Source organism: Mus pahari, chromosome 9 (assembly GCF_900095145.1).
Source record: "Mus pahari chromosome 9, PAHARI_EIJ_v1.1, whole genome shotgun sequence".
Taxonomy (NCBI): Eukaryota; Metazoa; Chordata; class Mammalia; order Rodentia; family Muridae; genus Mus; species Mus pahari.
The window spans coordinates 42,518,166-42,536,578 of record NC_034598.1 but is presented as its reverse complement, the minus strand read 5'-3'; the positions used below and the strand labels follow the sequence as shown (position 1 = coordinate 42,536,578).

Here is an 18,413-nt window from a genome sequence, read left to right as displayed (position 1 = left end):
GGAGTCAGATACAAGAGCCTAGAGCCAGGTACAAGCACCAGAGTCAGATGCAAAGCACAGAACCAGATGCAGGTCCCAGAGCCAGGTGCAAGAGCCCAGAGCCAGATGTAGGCCCCAGAGCCAGGTGCAAGAGCCCAGAGCCAGGTGCAGAGCACAGATACAGGCCCCAGAGCCACGTGAATAGCCCAAAGCCAAATGAAGGCCTCAGAGCCAGATGCAGGCCAAGAGCCAGTTCACTGTATGACAGTTACAACAGGGATGGAATGGGACAAAAGAGGTTTTATTGGTGCTCAGAGGCCAAGAGTCACACATCTGATAACAGGATCAAGCCAGTCAGATTGGGAGTGGGTAAGGTTGAACAGCCAGCACTTCCAGGAGCTGAGGCAGGAGAGTAGCTGGGGGACCTCAGGGCTCATGACCTTGCTGGGCTGGTGAAGGAAGAATGAGCATGGGTAGGCACCAGAACACCCAGCAGGGCCACGCCCCGGATCGGGGAAGACAGCTGGAAATCAGGCTCACAGTTAGACATTCAACAGCATGAGGAGGAAGCCCCACAGCAGACAGGCTTGCAACAGACAGGCTTGCAACAGACAGGCACACAGCAGGAGGGCTGGCAGGGAGAGGAGGTGCAGCAAGCTGGCTGGCAGCCAGAGCAGATGGAGACACAGCACACTGGCTTGCAGCACACAGGTGTGCAGCAGACAGGCTTACAGCAGACAGGCACACAGCAGGGGGATGGACAGCATGAGGACTGGCAGCTAGACTGCTGGCAGCATGGTCCAGAGCAGATGGGTGTGCAGCAGACAGGCTTGCAGCAAAGGGTCACACAGCAGGGCTGCTGGCAGGGGGANCAGGTGCAGCAAGCTGNCTGGCAGCTAGACTGCTGGCAGCATGAGGGTGTGCAGCAGGAAGATTGGCAGCAGGGGCTGGACACACAGCTCACTGGGGTGCAGATGAGGGTCAGGCAGGGGGCTGGGGCACAGCAGCTGGGCTGGCAGCAGCTGGGGGCACAGCAGCAGGGCTGGCAGCAGCTGGGGGCACAGCAGCAGGGCTCACAGCAGCTCTCTGGGCAGTCATCCACCTGCCAGGAGGAGTTGGTGCGAGCGTCAGAGCAGACGGACATGGTGGAGGCGGCCATGGTGGGGTTGGCTGGAAGAGGGTGACTGTGTATTGAGTGACTGTGTGAGTGTTGAGGGAAGTGTGTGTATGTGTGTGTGAGGTGCTCTGGGCTCCGGGCTTTTATCCTCCAGGCATGTTTTGTTGCAGGAGGCTTTGTGTACTTCCATTTCCTTGTTCACTCTGGAGGGTGCTCTGCAGGTCTCAGTCATTAACTTGTGTTTTGTTGGTCACTCAGCTTGGGCCTGTGGCTTGGGGACACCTGTCATGGTTTTGGAGATGACCCTTGGCTCTCGGGATGCATTCTGTGTCCCCAGCTTCTGACCTCAGTGATGTGGCCTGGCTGGCCTATGCTAGGGAGTTGAGCAGGGGAGAGCTGACCCTGATCATGGATGCTCACCACAGACATGCCTCTCCTGCATCCCAGCATCCTCTTGCCCGCTCTTGTGATGTGCTGAGTAGCACAATGTTGATACCTCACACACCTGAGTCTCTCACGGCATGGAGGCTCTTAGAGTTCTCAGATGACACGGGAGAGGAGTGAGCAAGGCCACTGTCACCAGAGTCTCTTACACTGTCCTGGGGTACAGTCAAGTGACAAGCAAAGAACTGAAGGATGCACACAATGCATCCTTAGAGACAAGGGTCACCTCCAAAACCATGACAGGTAGACACCAGGTAGAGGCGCAGACAACCCAGGGGGACGATGTTCCAGGTGTCCCCAGCTGCAGGCCGAAGCAGAGTGACCAGCCCAACACCATAACAAGCCTGCCTGGTGTTTGTGAATGAGAGAACTCTCTACTAATGACTGAGTTGCCCATCTAAGGAACCGTTCTGCCCATGTTCACAGGGCAGATGAGAGTTTTCCAGCACCCAGTAGCCTCTGGGTGACTGCTAGGATAGGGTGAGAACGGAGGGGGTTAAAATCGCCACGGGACTGTGAGACAGTACCAGAGGTATGCTCAGAGCTCTAGACCCTCACCAGGGAATGTCCAGAAAAATCAGGACACAATATCCCTGGGGCTTAGGGCTTCTGAAGCTTTTATTAGGCTCAGATCATTGCATTGTAACCAAAGTTCCGCCCAAACCCAAGTGGTTTTTCTGCACACAAGGCACTCTATGTTCTGTAACTGTCAGCCATAACCATCTGTCCCGTCCCCCCCACCCCCCAACTGCAGACTCAGTTTACTGTGAGACTTGCCTGGAAGAGCCCTCAGGAGTGTGAGCAAGGGGACCTCCGTCACAGGAAGTCTCCAGTGGAACACAGGGAACCACCAGGAGCATTTGTCCCCAGTGGAACACAGCAAGCCTGGTGCCACAGTCTGGGAATAGGAAATCACAGTGTGCAGACTTGACTGACAGATTCAGTGGGCTCAGAAAATGGGGATGGGGCATGGAATGCCCCGGGAAGCTGCTGTATGCCCAGCGGGAGTCGCAGTACCTCCTGTCCACTGTGGTTTAAGTGTGAAATGTCTCCATGAGGTTTATCATGTGTTTGAACACTTGACCCACAGTTGGATGATCTCAGTGGAAGGTCACAGGGGTTAGGGCTTGGGGGTTGGGGTCACATGCTGACTCTCCTGGCTAGAGCTCTGCCTCTTGATCTCTAAGATGTAAGATAGGGTGAGAGTTGAACAAGTTCCTTCTGCCATGCCTTCCCAACAGGACTTGTGTAGCCTCTCAAACCAGGAGCCCAAACAAGCCTAGCTTCCCTACCCTGGGTATTCCCTAATGATGGCAAGGAAAAGAACCTGTACTGAAAATCAGACCTGGGTGGCACTATTGTTGTGGTGCATCTGACCACGTGGTCAGACCTTAGAACTGGTGTATGAGAGGAATGTGGAAGGATCTAGAGCTGGAAAAGTTCTGGAATATTGCAAACTGAGCTTAATGGGCAAGTCTGGTGGTAGGTCACATGATCAGAGGTCATCGAAGGCAGTGAAAATATGACTCAAGAGATTTCAAAGACTAGGGCTCTTCTGGGACCTGGGCTCAAGGTCATTTAGGGTCACAGTCTGTCAACGGGGCTAGCTACATTCTGGCTATGTCCCAGAATATTGAGTGGGACGAAGTTAAAAATTAGTGGACTAATTTGGTTGATGAAGGGAATTTTAAAGACAGCCTAGCATCGGGCTGTGGTATGGTTGATGCTAGCTGCCTTTGTCCAGGTTTACAGTGAGGATTTTGAGCAGAAAGCATAGTGGAAAGATGTGGAGAATGTGCAGCTGAGTGAGAAATGGTGCGGCTGAGCGAGAAAAGGTGCAGCTGAGTGAGAAAAGGTGCAGCCGAGCATTTACAGTCTCCAACAAAGCAGCTGTTGGAATAGCAGATGCCAAGAGAAACAGTCATAACTGCAGAAGAGATCGGTGCACAGAAGAGTAAACTTCATATTGTGAACTGGGAAGCAGAGATGAGGCCTTGAGAAGAAGAACATGCCCACTCCAGGGCAACTTGCTCCAATGAGACCATTATGTTCTCTCCATACAGGCCACTGTGGCTGTGGGGAAGGAGGTCCTGAAGAGTTCTTTTTATTCCATTTTGTCCCCACTCATACACCATTTGCTATTCATCCTAAGTGTAATGTACTTTGCTTCCATAGCAGATTAGCCCATCTAGGTTGCTTGGAGGCAAGAAGCTAAAGTCTCTGGTTTACCACCTCACAGTAAAACAGTGGGAGGCTAGGTAGAGCCTTGGTAGGGAATTGCACTTTTCTAAGTCTCAAGAAGAGAAGGGGAGAGAGGCCTGTCTCTGCCCTTTGTTCTCAATACTTGTTCAACTCTCAGAGTGTGTGTTCCCATGGTAAAATGATCACTATGAGTTTGCACATAAATTCAGGTCATAAATTGAATAAGAGGTTCATAACAAAGAAGGTCTGCATGCGTATCCACTAGGAGCAATTATCTGGCTAGACATCCATCGTTCTTTACTAGCTAGCACACAGGTTCATAGAAAGACCATAGCTAAGCTGTCCTTGAAGTTTTGTATAGATAAACTTAGTCAATATCTTATTTCCTATTTTTGCACCTATGGTCCTGTGGTGTATATCTTCTTTATGACCTTTGGTTAATGGTTTCTGTAACCCCTTTGGAATGTGCCCTAGGTTTTAGAAGTCTGTTGTTATCTCAGAAGCAATTAAGCATTTCTGTTATAAGAGGGGCTCTAAGGTCTTTGCTTGTGTCACCATTGTTTCTGCAGAATAAAAGCTCTTTGTTTTTGTATACTATCTGAGTCTTCCTTCAGTGAATTTTGGACCCTTACAGTCCAAGCCAGGTCTTGAGCTGTGAGCACAGCCTGAAGTCCTTGTGGTTTTAGGCATGCAGAGCACAAGAACTGCAATGTCATGGAGCAGGTGCCAAGGCTCCAGCAAGCCTCTGAGGCCAGGCACTGTCTCCACGTGAGCTGGTATGGACTATGCAGGAAGCTGCAAAGCTGAATCCCAAGTAGTAATGGGGACCTAGAGAAGTCCTAGAATACTGTAGAGGGGACCCTAGAAAGTTGGAGATGCCAGGAATGTCAAAACTCTGTTGAGAAAACCTGCAGGCATGGGCTGGGGTTTGCTAAAGCAAGTGAGGCATGCTGCAGGCAATAGAGTGGTGGGCACAGCTACTCAGGGCACTGGAGCCCAGGCAAGGACACCGTGAGAGTGATGCTGGACTCAGAGTTGAGGGACTTTGCCCTGTTCAGTTTTAGCTTTTGCTTTGGCAAGAGGCCTTTCTGGGTCTGCTTGTCTCCATTCCTCCCATTTGGATTAGGAATATTTCTGTGTGGGAATACGTGAGAAGGGTTTGATTTCAAGGGGACGCATCGATTGATAAGTGATTGTCTTGAATTGTTGCAGAATTTTTCCTGTCCAATTACATTAGTGCAGAAGAGGTCTGCGATTGGACAGGGAAACGGGGGCAGAGCTAAAAGTTGCAGAGGGTGGGGGGAGCAGCATCTCAGAGAGGAGGAGGAGGAAGATGACTGCGGTCATGAACCTGCATGGTGTTTACCAGGCACAAGTAGTGTGGTATCATAAGGTTAAATTAATTGGGATAAAGCATTTATCATTATCAATTGGCTCTGAATTTATTGTATTGGCATCTTAAATTGTGATATTATTAATACATAAATTTGATTGGTTAATTAAGCTTTGAGAGTCTTGATTTTACCGAGTTACTGGGTATTGTGATATGTAACCATGGGGTTGGCAGTTTCATTTAGTTATTGGAATGTGGGATCACTGACTACATGGGTTTATGGCTCAGGAAGTACTAGTGGCTCCTGGAACAAGCAAGCCAGATGCTTCAGGGGCTAGCTGGAGAGAGCTAATGGCAGCAGGAGTGCAGGAGCATGGTCTGGCCCTGAAGAGAACTGGTGAGTTCATTTTTAAATATTTCTCGCAACATTGCATTTCAAAAGGGACTTTGGACTTTTAACAGTCTTGAGACTGTCAAGACACTATGGGGAGATTTGAATTTGCACTCCGTGAGTTTTGCTTTGGGGGTTGGCCATGTGGGGACCAGGGGTGAAATGGCCCTGACTGGGATGGCCTCCTTGGACACCTGTGTTTGAACATTTGATCCCCAGCTGGCAGTGCCATTTTTGGGAAGGTTGTAAAACCTACTGGAAACCAGATTTAGCAGGCAGACATAGGGATTAGGGTGGGGCTTAAGGATTCTCAATGGGTTCTGCTTTGGTCCTGAGCTTTGTGCTTCCTGGTGAGGAAGCATGAAGAGCCTGTGCAATACATGTCTGCTGCTGTGATCAACTCCTGGTTTGCACCATTCTTTTATCCACCATAATGGACTGAAGCCCTTTCCAATGAGAATACACACACACACACACACACACACACACACACATACACCCTTAAGTTGTTAAAGCTAAAGTAATCAACTCAATATCTATTCAGTCATATCACCTTCTAGATTAAGTTACATTTAGACAGAGAACCTGGCCCAGAGAGGGTCAGCAGCCTATTCCTGGCTGCACAGTAAGACACACGTGAGTCCCTGTATTCCAACATGAGAAGGTAGGAAGTGCCACAAGGAAATGTAACCCTAAGCAGCTGGGTTTAAAATCCCCCTTGGAGGCAAGGAAAAACAAATTAGCACCTCAGAGCCTCTACCCCATGGCTTCAAGAATTAACACAACAGGTTCCTCCAGACACAGAAGGAAAAAAGATAATAAACAAGAGTAGGCTCCGCCCACTGTGACCAAGCACACCAACTCAGTCACAAGGGAGAGAGAAAGCACAGCCAGGACAAAAATAATCACCAAGAGCCGAAGTGGCTTAAAAGAAAATGACTCCCACAGACTTATGTATCTGAATGTTTGGTCTCCTGGTGGACTGTTTGGGAAGGATCAGGGGGCGTGGTCTGGCTGAAGGTCACGGTGTGCTACTGGGATGAGCTTTGGGATTTCCAAAGCCCATGTTATTCCCAGTTAGCTCTCTCTGCACCATGCTTGTGCACTGAAGCATCAGCTCTCAGCTACTGCTCCAGCACCATGCTTGCCTGCCTGTGTGCCTGTTGGCATGGCCCCCTCCACAATGGTCACAGACTCCTGGAACTGTGAGCCTCTGAATTAAATGCTTCCTTTTATGAGTTGTCTTGGCCACAGTGTTTTGTCTCAACAATAGAAAAGTAACCAAGACAAGAAATGATGGTTATAGAGCTGGAAGGCTGGCTGGCTGCTCTTCTGGAGGACCTGGATTCAGTTTCCAGCACTGCCATCAGGTGATTACGCTGGCCTGAAATTCCATCTCCAGTGGATCCAGAATTCTGTTCTGGATTATATTCATGTGCATAAACACATACATATACATATACACACAATTTAAAAATCTTTTAAAAAGGAAAAAAATTACTGGGAACACTGTCTTAGCTGAGTGCCTGGGGGCTGAACACCTGTGAATAAGAACATTGGTCTCTGATGGGCTCCGGGTCACAGGCCACAGAGGCAGCTGTACATCAGTGTGTTCTACAGCATTCTTGACAGCCTATGTGCCCATCAACAGGCATGGATAGAGAGTGTGTGCGAGTGTGCACAGCCGAGCTTCTATTCAAAAAGCAAAGAAAGTCATGTTGTTTTTAAGGAAATGGCTATCATGGGGGACTGTCACATAAGGGAACCCAGCCAATTCTCAGAGAGATGAATATTGTAAAATTTTATCCCATTTGAGGTTCCTAGATTTTATATGGTTAAGGGAAATCATGTACCTGTGGATTAAAAGCAAGCAGGAGTGAAACTATTTGGGGAACAAAGGGGATCAGTTGGAGGGAGGGGGGCAGGGTGGAAAAGGATATACTATATATGTACAATATGTTCATGTAGTTAAAGGCTGGGTCTGAGTGTCCACTCTGAACAGGTGGCAGGAGGTTTTCAATCAGAGGCTGGCAGGCCACTGTGTTTGGCAGCTATGAGCTCTAGGCTGAGTCCACACTGTCGGCGCCCCTCCCCCAACCCCAGGATGTGGGTGTGATGGGTGACTAAGTCAGCAAGGTAGAGAGCCTCATGATTCAGTGATTCTGGTCACACTGTAGGGCTGGAATGTGGTCTGTAACCGAGAGCTCTGAACAGACCCCTGAATACACCCCAAGCATCTGACTGTCCCTGAGCTGACTTCCAGACCTTAGCGCTGGGAGGGGGAGGGGGGAACCCATGTTTGTGGTCCAAGGCCCCAGCTGGCAGCAGTCTGTCTTGTGGCTGGACTAAAAAGGCAGAGGCAAAGGCAGCAGGAAAACTAGGGTGTGGGGCTAGTGGGGCACGGGGACATGACCCAAGCCTCAATTAGCAATGAGACTGGCTGTAAGTGTGACATTCAGATCAGTTACATGGTATCGTCCTGGCTATTGACAATGGTGGGCTCCAACATTACGCCCCCTGCTAACATGACAGCAAACCACAACATTCAACCCAGTGAAGTGATTGACTCTTAGATACAGTGTGTCAGCATATTTTCTGTTCCTATAACAAAACACCCAAGGCTAGGCGCTTATGGAGAAAAGAGGTTCATGGCTCAGGAGGCTGAAAGCCCAGCAATATGGTCCCAGTTCTGTCTCCTACCAACTGCATGATACCATGGGGGATGGTGAAAGGAGGTCACAAGAGGAGTGGGGAACCCCTGAGGTGAGAAGGTATTAGTCCTGACCTTCACTATGCCTCACCTCTAGGTACCACCCCAGCAAGGACCAGGCTCCAAAGAGACTCTGGGGACACTATCCGGCCACATTCAAACAGCACTAGGCAGAATACCTAGTAATTAAATCATTTCCACCTGTTTGTGTTTCTGTTTTCAACCTGGCACTGTGGGGTTTGCCCGAGTGTGGGCTGGATCTGCTGGATAGTTCTGATAGCCTGTCTCACTCAGGAACTCCCCCAAACACTCAACTTCAACAGCTGAAAACTCAGTTTGAACTCACAGCTCAGAGCAAAGCCTGCAGCAGAGACCATGTCCCACACAGTCACTCAGTCAGAGTAAGAGACATGCTGCATGGGCACAGGGCCTCCCCCACCACGGCTGCTTTGCCCATCTAGAAATGGAGTTCCTGCACCCCACGCTCCTTAACTGTTCTGAGTCATATTGCTGAAGAGCATTCTTGCCAGATTGCAGCTCTCCATGACGGGAAACGAACTTCATTTCCAGAACTCTCCAAGGAGGGAAGGGCCATCTTTTAAGGCCCGGATCAGTGGGAGACCCTCAGAGATGAGTCATGGTGTCAAGGTCCAGAGAACTGCCCTGCCCAGCCCCACTGGGCAAATGAAGGCTAATGTGGAATCTGAACACGTGGTCGACCACTCTCAGGGTGGCAGGTTCAGTCCTCAGAACAGATCCAGGTGCTGGGCAAAGAGAGGACTCACGTGGGACCCATTGCCTGCCCTTCTGGCATCCAAGTAGGCACTGGAACTTGGAAGGAACTTGACCAGGCCTGTGTCTATTGAAAGGCTGCAAGGGGCTGTCCCTTCAGGTAAGAACCAGCAAGATATACCACAGCACCCACTGGGGACCAGGGCTGCTGGAGCACTGAGCCACCTGCCCATCGATTCCCATAACTCTCATAATTCCCATTTTGCTGACAAACCCATGTCTTTTTAAAAAATTGATTTGATTTATTTATGTGTGTGTGTGTGTGTGTGTTTGTGTATGTGTTTATATATGAGTTTTTGTAGATGTGAGTATGTATAAGTGTATGTATGTTTGTACATTTGTGTGTTTGTGTGTATGTATGAGTGTGTTTGTGTGTGAGTATGCATATGAATGGTTATGTGTATGTATATGTGAGTGTGTGTGAATGTGTTGAGTGCGTGTTTATGTCTGTGTAGGTCTGTGTTTGTATGTGTGTGAGTGTATGGTGATTATATATGTGAATGTGTGTGTGAGCATATGTATGGTCTGTGTGTTTGTATGTTTGTGTGAGTGTTTGTGTATTTTTGTGTGTATATGAGTGTTTATGTGTATTTATGTGTGTGTAAGTTTGTGTTTGTGTATGTGTGTATTGTGTGTGTATATTTGTTGTGTGTATGAGTATTTGTGTGTGTGTTTATGTGTGTGAGTGTGGGCTTGTGAATGTGTGTATGTGTGGCTATATGATTATGAGTGTGATGTGTATATGTTTGTCTACGTGTGAGTGTTTGTATGTGTGACTGTGTGTGTGAATCTATGTGTGTTTGTGTGTGTGAATCTGTGTGTGTTTGTGTGTGAGTGTGCATATGAGTTTATGTGTTTGTGTGTGTGTGTGTGTATGAGTGTCTGTGAGTATGTGCATATTTGTTGTGTATTTAAGTGTTTCTGTATGAGTGTGAATATGTGTTTTTGTGTGTGTGAGTGTATATGAGTGTGTGTATCCCAGCCCACGGGACAAGTTATTCCATGGTCCTTGAGGGGGATCCCAAACCTACATTGAAATGGGAATAAGAAAGAGAGAGGGAGACCATGCATCTGCTTGTGTCATAGTCTTGTCTAATGAGGAAAAAGACTCAAGTCTTATAGCATACAGAGAGGGGTCAGGAAATGATCAAAAGGAACATAGTGAAGGACAAATGGGGGCAGTTAATCGCAAGTCTGAAATTTTCAATGATTCATCTCAGGTCCTTGATGTCACTGCTCCAGAACACTGGGTGGCTTATCTCAAAGCCCCAGTCCTCCTATCAGCCCAAGATGACAGTTCCAGGCAGCTCCGGAATGCTGGAAGACTCTCTTAACAGTTCTTGATGTTTGTTTAGGGCCGGAATCTTGCTGATTCCCACGAAACAGCCTTGATGGGGAGAGGGGGTGACTGGCTCTTAACAAAGAACTACATGGCTCTCAGCTACAGGCCATAAAGTGCCTGGGTTGTAAAATGCCTGGGTATTCTCAACCTGGTCTCCAACACGTGTGCATATTTGTTGTGTGTATAAGTGTTTGTGTGTGTGAGTCTGTGTGTGACTTTGTTGTGTGTATAAGTATTTGTAAGTGTGAGTGTGAATGTGTGTGTGTGTGTGCGTGTGTTGTGTACCTGTGGATGTCAGAAGACAACTGGCTGAAGTTGGTTCTCTTTTGCTATCTTGTAGGATCTGGGAATCAATCTCAAGTTGGCAGCCTCTTCCTGAGTGCCGAAGCCTCATGATGACCTCAGTGGCCCACTGACATCTCACTAACCCCCAACCTTGTGTGTTCTGGGTGGTGCTCGGGAGCAAGTAGCAAATCTAACAAAGCTGGCCACGGCCCCTGGTGCTTCCAGCACTTCATCTAAGGTGCTCTGTCAGAACCGTGATTCAGTCAGAAAGGACAAGGTGCATAAGGAGACAGGCCACCAGGAGTGAGCAAAGGTAGAAACTTCTAGAAACAGAATTGAGTCCCAGAAATGGCCAATGTAGAAGTGACCGATCAAATTGGAAAGCGACTAGACACAGAAGCTTACAGAACCAGACCAGCGTCACAAGCTCTTCTGAGAATCTTGTTTTATTTCACAAGATATTGAATGGAGGGCAGCAAGGACAGGGAGGGGCGCTGAGTGGATGAGGGAGGTCACAGAGAAGGAGACCCAAGGTCAACTTAGCTCTGAGGCTTGCACAGGGGGACAGGAACACAGGGCAGGGTGTCAGGCCTCAGCAGAGCCTGGTCTCCCTAACTGTGGCAGGTGTCTCTGCCCACAGTGTCACCCTGGAGTCTGTTGGGTAGGGACTACTTCAGAAGAGCTGGCCACACACAGAGAGGAGAACCAAATAGCCAGTGGAAAGGCAACATTGGATGCAGCTCAAGGACAGGGTCCCAGAAGGAACAACTCATGCCACATGAAGCCTTTTCCCATGGGTGGCCGGATATTCTGGCAAGGCCTCAGAAGGTTTGCAGGACTCACAGCTTGTCAGCTGATCACAGGATAGTAGTCACCATCAGACCAGACAAAAAGGAGTGTGGGAAACTCAGAGCTGAGACATGGGTAATAGGCTGAACCCAGATGTGGGAGCAGGCCCGCTTGGCTCAAGATTCTGAGGGTATCAGACCTTCACCTGGTGGATCCTAAAGCATGGGACAGGCCCTCAGCAGCTGGACTTCTGTCCACAGCAGGCCTGTCTGGAGCAGGCAGGGCGGCACAGCAGGGACACACTGGAGGTTGGGCGGCAGCAGCTGGGCTGGCAGGAGGAGGCACAGCAGGAGGAGGTGGGCACACAGCAGGCAGGTCTGCACACAGGGCGACACAGCAGGGACAGGCTGGAGCAGGGCTTGCAGCACACAGGAGCACAGCAGGAGGGCTGGCAGCAGGAGGAGGAGCCGCCAGAGCAGATGGGTGTGCAGCAGACAGGCTTGCAGCAGACAGGCACACAGCAGGGGGATGGACAGCATGAGGACTGGCAGCTAGACTGCTGGCAGCATGGTCCAGAGCAGATGGGTGTGCAGCAGACAGGCTTGCAGCAAAGGGTCACACAGCAGGGCTGCTGGCAGGGGGAGCAGGTGCAGCAAGCTGGCTGGCAGCTAGACTGCTGGCAGCATGAGGGTGTGCAGCAGGAAGATTGGCAGCAGGGACTGGACACACAGCTCACTGGGGTGCAGATGAGGGTCAGGCAGGGAGCTGGGGCACAGCAACTTGGCTGGCAACAGCTTGTCTGGCAGCAGCTTGGCTGGCAGCAGCTTGGCTGGTAACAGCTGGGGACACAGCAGCTGGGGACACAGCAGCTGGGTTGGCAGCAGCTGGGGGCACAGCAGCAGCTGGGGGCACAGCAGCAGGGCTCACAGCAGCTCTCTGGGCAGTCATCCACCTGCCAGGAGGAGTTGGTGGGAGCATCAGAGCAGACGGACATGGTGGAGGTGGCCATGGCAGGGTTGGCTGGAGGAGGGTGAGTGTGTGTTGAGTGAGAGTGTGTGTGTGTGTGTGTGAGGTGTTCTGGTGACTGCCTTTATATCCCTGGGCTGCTTGGATTGTGTTGTGCCTCAGCTCCTGGCTTCCTTTTCCTCATTGTGTTTGGAGTCAGTCTGTAGCTGTCAACAAATGCTGCGTTCTGGTGAGGCTCTGGAGCTGGTTTTTAATCCCTGGGGGAGATTGCACTGAGATGGTCAGGTTACATGGGAGGCAGGGATGGCAGCAGCCAGGTGACATTCTGGAGGTGGCAGCCACTGTCCTTCTTTCAGAAGTCTTACTTCTTGAGGCAGCTTCTCTGGCCAAGCAGAGACGGAGCCGGGGCACCCAGGCTTTGATGGATGTTCTGTAGGACTTGCTGTCTAGGGATGCCTCCAACTGCCAGTGGGAACTCGAGGATAAATGATCTAATCAGAATAGAACCTAGCAATATGGCCAAGGTATTTGTAAATATATTTTGAGTCTGAGTTTTATTTCTGGGAACTTGGGGCTCGGAGGCAGAACCAGGCCTAACTGCTACCCCATGCAGTCAGATGGAGGAGTTCCATTTCAAACAAAGGCTGAAAATTATCAGGTTTATTGAAAGACATTGATCTTCACACCCAGGGAGTTCAGCTGATGAGAGGGAGCCCACTTGGTAGACCTGCAAGCCAGGTGTTACAATGAGAAAGCTGAGCCCAAACCCAGGGGAAGATCCTGAAAACTGCCAAGGGAACCCTCAGAAAAGCAATGACTAGCCTTGGCCTGATACCAGGATGCCAGAGGCAGAGGGTGAGAATTACACACACAGTAAAAACCATTTCAGAAGCTAAAGCAAAATAGAGGCATCTCGATAAGCCAAGGTAAGAGGCTCCGCCGTGAGCAGATGCATCCTTTGGGAAAAAGAGGCAGGGTACAGAACAGGAAGAAATTTTACCAGCCACATATCCAATGGAGGGCTAATATCTAAAATGTATAACATGCATAGATCTAAACAGAGTTCTAGAAGTTGAAACTCAAACGGCTGAAAAACATTTAGAAAAGTCCAACACCCCGAGTCATCAGGGAAATCAAAACGGCTTTGGGAGTCCATCTTACGCCTGTCAGAATGGCCAAGATCAATAAAACAGGTGACAGCTCATGCTGGTGAGAATGTGGGGGGAGGGGAAACACTCATTTATAGTGTCGGTGCAGACTTGTACAGCCACTACTGGAAATCAGGGTGGCAGTTCCTCAGAGAGCTGGGAATAGATCTACCTCAAGGTCCAGCTAGACCACTCTTGGGCATCTGCCCAAAGGATGCTCCATCCCCCACAGAGACACTTGCTCACCCAGGTTCGATGTTGCTCTGTTCATAATAGCCCCAAATTGGAAACAGCTTGGATGTCTATCAGGGGATAAATGGATGTTTTTGTTTTGTTTTGTTTTGTTTTTCAGATGTAGTACATCTACACAATGGAATATTACTCAGCTGTTCAAAAATGAAACCACAAAATTGGCAGGTAAATTGATGGATAGGAGGAAAAAATCGTCCTGAATGAAGTAACCCAGATCCAAATCAACAAGAATGATATGTATACCCACTTCTGCGTGGATGTGAGCTGTTAAGTCTTCAATAAGCAGGGCAAAGCCCATTATCACCACAGAGGTTATGCATAGGGAACGGAATTGGAGGTAAGGGTATAGGAAATAGAATCTATAGTTATGGATGGACAGGACAGGGAAGGAACGGGAGAATTTATAAGCGAGGAATGGGAGACACAGTAAGGCAGGGGACATGAGGAGGGACACCTAAAACTCAGGACCATTTGGGGAGTCATCTGGAAACCTAGCAAAGTTGAAGCTTCTTAAAATACGTACATACATGCAAGAAATGTAAATAGCATTACCAAATAACGGGGGAGACAAGCCCCACCTGGGCATCTCTTGCCACCACTGAAACCCGCTGGGAATGGGTTACATCTGATTGAGGAGTTGTTGGCCAAAGGGGCACCATGGGAACCCCCAAATAACCCACGCTATTCCAAGGCTACTGGTTGCTCACCAGCTACTGATGGTGAGGCCCTGTTGTTGAAGACAACACTTAGATAACTCAACATCTCGAAGAGAAGTTGAGCCTACCTAGAGCCTTCACCCTACTGGATAGTGCTCGTGGTGCTGGGAGGTACCGTGCACGCTACCAGAGGAGAAAAGTAACCACCAGCCCGGCCACAAGCCCTTCAATCTACAATGGTGATCTGCTCACAAGATACACTGGTGTAATAGTGGCCCAAAAGCTATGGGAGTGACCGACCACGGTCTGATAGGATTTAAGGTCTACTCTGTGAGATGGTGATGCTTGGGTGGCCGAGAACCTGAGTCTAGCTAGGCCGTGGACTTAGAGGAAAACCAAATGCTACCGCTCTGCTAAAGGAACACAGCGATGAGCTGGGTCCTAATGACATTCTGCTATCCCCATAGATCAGTGCTTTGCTCAGCCGTCATCAGAGAAGTGCCTCCTGCAGCAGATGGGAACAAATCCAGAGACCACAGCCGGACAATGCGCGGAGCGTGAGAGACCTTGGCACACTCTGCCCTAAACGGATGCCTGCATCTAATCCTTCCCCTCTGGGCTCAGGGGACTACAGAGGAGGAAGAAAGAAGAGTGTAAGAGCCAGAGGGGACGGAGGACACCAAGGAAGCAAGGCCTTCTATACACAACAGGAAAGATGCACATAGGAACTCCCCGAGACTCTGGTGACGTCCACAGAACCTGCACGAGTCCAAGCTACATGGAGTCTCAGAGCTGACAGGGAAAGTAGATGTGACCCTACCCCCTCACCCCAAACTTCAACTGATAACCACTTAAAAAGGAAAAGTTAGTTTTATCCAATAGGATCTCACTGAGTATACAAACCACACTTAATGGGCAGACCCCGTGCCTAGCAGTAGCTGGTCAATACACATGCAAACACATGAGCACACATGACAGTCCCATGAACACTACTCAGACAAAATATATTTCTGCATCTGCATGTGTTTCTTGTGGGATTTTTGGAGGGCATTCTTTTTGTTTGTTTTCTCCCATTCCGGTTTATTTGTATTTATTTTAACTTATTCTATCCACCTGAAGGTGATTGAATCCACAGGAGAAGGCAACAGAAGTGACAGATCTAGTCAAGAGATATCCACAACAGAAGAAGCCATCGTCCTTCATGGCAGGGGAGGCGTGGTGAGCCTGGAGCAGCTGCCACATCACATCCTCAGTGAGGAAGCAGAGAGATGCTCACCAGTGCTCAGCTCTCTCTCTCTTGTTTGACTCATTCCAAGATTTCAGCCCATGGAATTTCAGCCACATTTATGGTGGCCCCTCTCTTCCCAGTCAGTCCTCCCTGAAAACATCCTCACTGACGTGTCCAGAAGCGCATTCCCTGGGTGATGCCAAACCCTGTCAGGTGACACTGACCCTCGACCATCACACTGCGCAGGCACACAAGTTCTGCAGTGGGAGAGACTCACGGCTGTGGGCATCTGTGCGGAGAAAGGCCTCGGGTCAGGTACCCGAGCAGAGCCGACACACGAGGGAGGAAAATATAGACCCCAGTGGGAACAGACCAAGAAGAACCCACACCCATCCTCGGGACTGCTCCTGAAAACCAGAAGAGGGGGTGACACATCTCCAGGCACTCTGTTCCTCTCACAGCACCCTCAAAGACAAGCGTGTAGACCACCACCTCTGTGACATGGACGGAAAGTCCTCAGAAAACCCAGCAATAGAGTCCAGATGCATAGAAGTGGATGGGAGCTGCAGGTCTTCAATTTGTCACATAACCTTGGTGCTAAAGGCTGGGTGCCAGCTTATAGTGAGTGTTGTTGGGTGGCAGTGGGGCTTTAGGAAGTGGAAGTCAGATGTGCCCTTAACGGGGACACTGGGACCCTGGCTCTCCTCTTTGCTTTCTAGCAGTGGACAGATTCCTGCCACACTCCTCATCCAATACTGCAAGACTGTGGGAATAACTTGGCCATACCTTTAAAGACACAGACTTCCTATGCGACCCATGAATTCTACCTATAGATTTGTTCCCAGGAGTAATGAGAATGAGTTCACACTCACTCCACACAGGACATAAATGTTGACAGCAGCAGCATTTTACAAGCCAGAAGAGGATGCGGGCCAAGGGTTCACAGGCTGCAGATCCAAGAGTCAATAGAATGTGGATAATGTGCAGTCGCAGGGAGAAGTTATTCAGCTGTGACCCCCAAGGAGGCAACTGTGGCACATGCTACCACACGGCAGAAGCCATGAGGACATATGTTGAGCGATCAGTCATGAATGTCTGGATACAACGATCCACTTATGTGAAATGTACAAAGCAGATGGACCCACAAGTATGCAGAGAGACGAGGCAGGGCCACGGGGTTTGTCAAAGGACACAAGACATATGCCGCGTAGTCAAATTATCCTAAAATCAAGTGCAAAAATTCATGACACGCCAAAAACTACTGAGCCGTGCACACCTGTTACTGTACTAGCAGGCATTGAACCGAGGAAGCCTGTGACCATACCGATAATCACCAAGCTGTAGATATCAGGGACTGTCCTAGTAACCATGGAGATGAGTATACTCAAGGAGCTGTCAGCCTGTGACCATGAATAGCCATCACACTATATATCTCTGGGTTTGTACCAGCAACCATGGGGCAGGAATGTTCCTGAGTGCATTAGCAACCAGTGACCTATGCAGAATCTCGGCTAGAGCAGTAACCACTAGGCTACCTAAACCAGGCACCATGCCAACAATTAATGTGTACAACCGTTGCAATGTGCAAACCAACAGCTATGCTAGCAACCACTGAGATGTATACACTCAGGACTGTACTAACAACCATCGGAATATGCCAACAACCATTGGGTTGTGCAAAGTCTTGACTCTACCAACAACATAGGCCTTGAAAAACCTATCCCGGTTTTTCAATGTTTCTATATATTGATAGGATTGTTCTATATCAACAATGACGGAGCCATGCAAATCCATGACGATATCCACAACCACTAGGCTGCGCAAACCTGTTCATATACCAACAACCACTAGGCAGTGCAAACATGTGTCTATACCAACAGCCATCAGGCTGAACAAATGTGTGAATGTTCCAGCAACCACCGAGCCACATAAACCCAAGACTATAGATAGCATTTGCCATTAGGGCTCCACAGACCCTTGGCTATTTGTCAACCGCCAGCTGTGCAAACCCATGCATGTCTCAACAACTGCCCCACAGGGCAGTACAAACCTGTGAATGCACCAACAACCATCAGGCCCCAGGTTGCACAGACTGAGCCGGCACACCAGTCTGGAAGCCCCTCCTGACCCAGAGTTCCTGTGACCATGTCTCTCTGTGGCCTGGATTAGCCCAGGGTTTTGTGCTGATGCTGGGAACATTAAGAAAAAAAAGTGAGGCCCCCCCTTAGCAGAAGAAAAACTACCACTGACCTTGGGTGGAAGGTTGGGAACTCTCAAGGTGACGATGATGGAGAATTCTTCAGGGAAGAGATCGCAGCTGGAGAAGATTCTAGAGGCGGGGAAGCTCGCGGTATGGGGCTCGGTGGCTGAGAACTGGAGGCCCCGCACACCCTCCGCCTGCACCATCCGGATCCCACTTGTAGCTCCATTCAAAGGGATCACCTCTGCCAGAATGTCCAGGGGACGAAGGTCTACAGCAAGGACATAATGGGGGCGGGGGTTAGGTTGTTGCAACGGGACAGTCATGATGGCTCATTTACAGAGTCTGCGTATTTTTGGATTTTACATCATGAAGGCTGTCAGAGCCACGATAGAGCCATGGTATCAGGTTGTGAATCCCAACCCAAATAAACAAACAGGAAATCTGGGAAGTTGCACAGAAGCCGACCTCTTGCATGGCTGACCAATGGCAAGAAGCAGTCACAGCAGGTAGTGTTGGGGCTGTAGCTTGGCACAGAAGGGCCACTACACCACACACACACACACACACACACACACA

General features: G+C 49.5%; 3 protein-coding genes across 12 annotated transcripts in view; all 3 read right to left on the bottom strand.

The window, feature by feature from the left end:
- The window catches only part of LOC110326891 (keratin-associated protein 10-3-like), a 7,158-nt gene extending 6,020 nt beyond the window's left edge, over positions 1-1,138 (bottom strand). Inside the window, exons 1-3 of one of the 6 annotated variants that reach the window (XM_021205525.1) lie at positions 795-1,138; positions 574-707; positions 420-423 (exon numbers count right to left, since the gene is read on the bottom strand). In XM_021205525.1, coding sequence (XP_021061184.1) covers positions 420-423; positions 574-707; positions 795-1,138 — 482 coding nt within the window. The other 5 variants (XM_021205522.1, XM_021205524.1, XM_029542253.1 and 2 more) reach the window with 5 other exon arrangements.
- The window catches only part of Tspear (thrombospondin type laminin G domain and EAR repeats), a 199,504-nt gene that overhangs the window by 37,413 nt on the left and 143,678 nt on the right, over positions 1-18,413 (bottom strand). Inside the window, exon 2 of the mRNA XM_021205518.1 lies at positions 17,885-18,105. Within this exon, the coding sequence (XP_021061177.1) occupies positions 17,885-18,105 (221 nt within the window). The remainder of the gene's footprint in view (positions 1-17,884; positions 18,106-18,413) is intronic.
- LOC110326894 (keratin-associated protein 10-2-like) lies at positions 11,620-12,393 on the bottom strand. Of its 5 annotated transcripts, none has more exons than XM_021205537.1 (2): positions 12,277-12,393; positions 11,620-12,213 (listed from the first exon to the last, which is right to left on the bottom strand). In XM_021205537.1, the coding sequence occupies exons 1-2, from the start codon at positions 12,391-12,393 to the stop codon at positions 11,620-11,622; spliced, it is 711 nt and encodes a 236-aa protein (XP_021061196.1). The 5 variants fall into 5 exon arrangements, with proteins under 5 accessions (XP_021061196.1, XP_021061198.1, XP_029398115.1 ...); XM_021205539.1 differs by having other exon boundaries at positions 11,620-12,198; XM_029542255.1 differs by having other exon boundaries at positions 11,620-12,183.

Bases quoted from the DNA above. Each gene is read 5' to 3' on its own strand.
- LOC110326894 (XM_021205536.1), bottom strand. From the start codon at position 12,393: ATGGCCACCTCCACCATGTCCGTCTGCTCTGATGCTCCCACCAACTCC.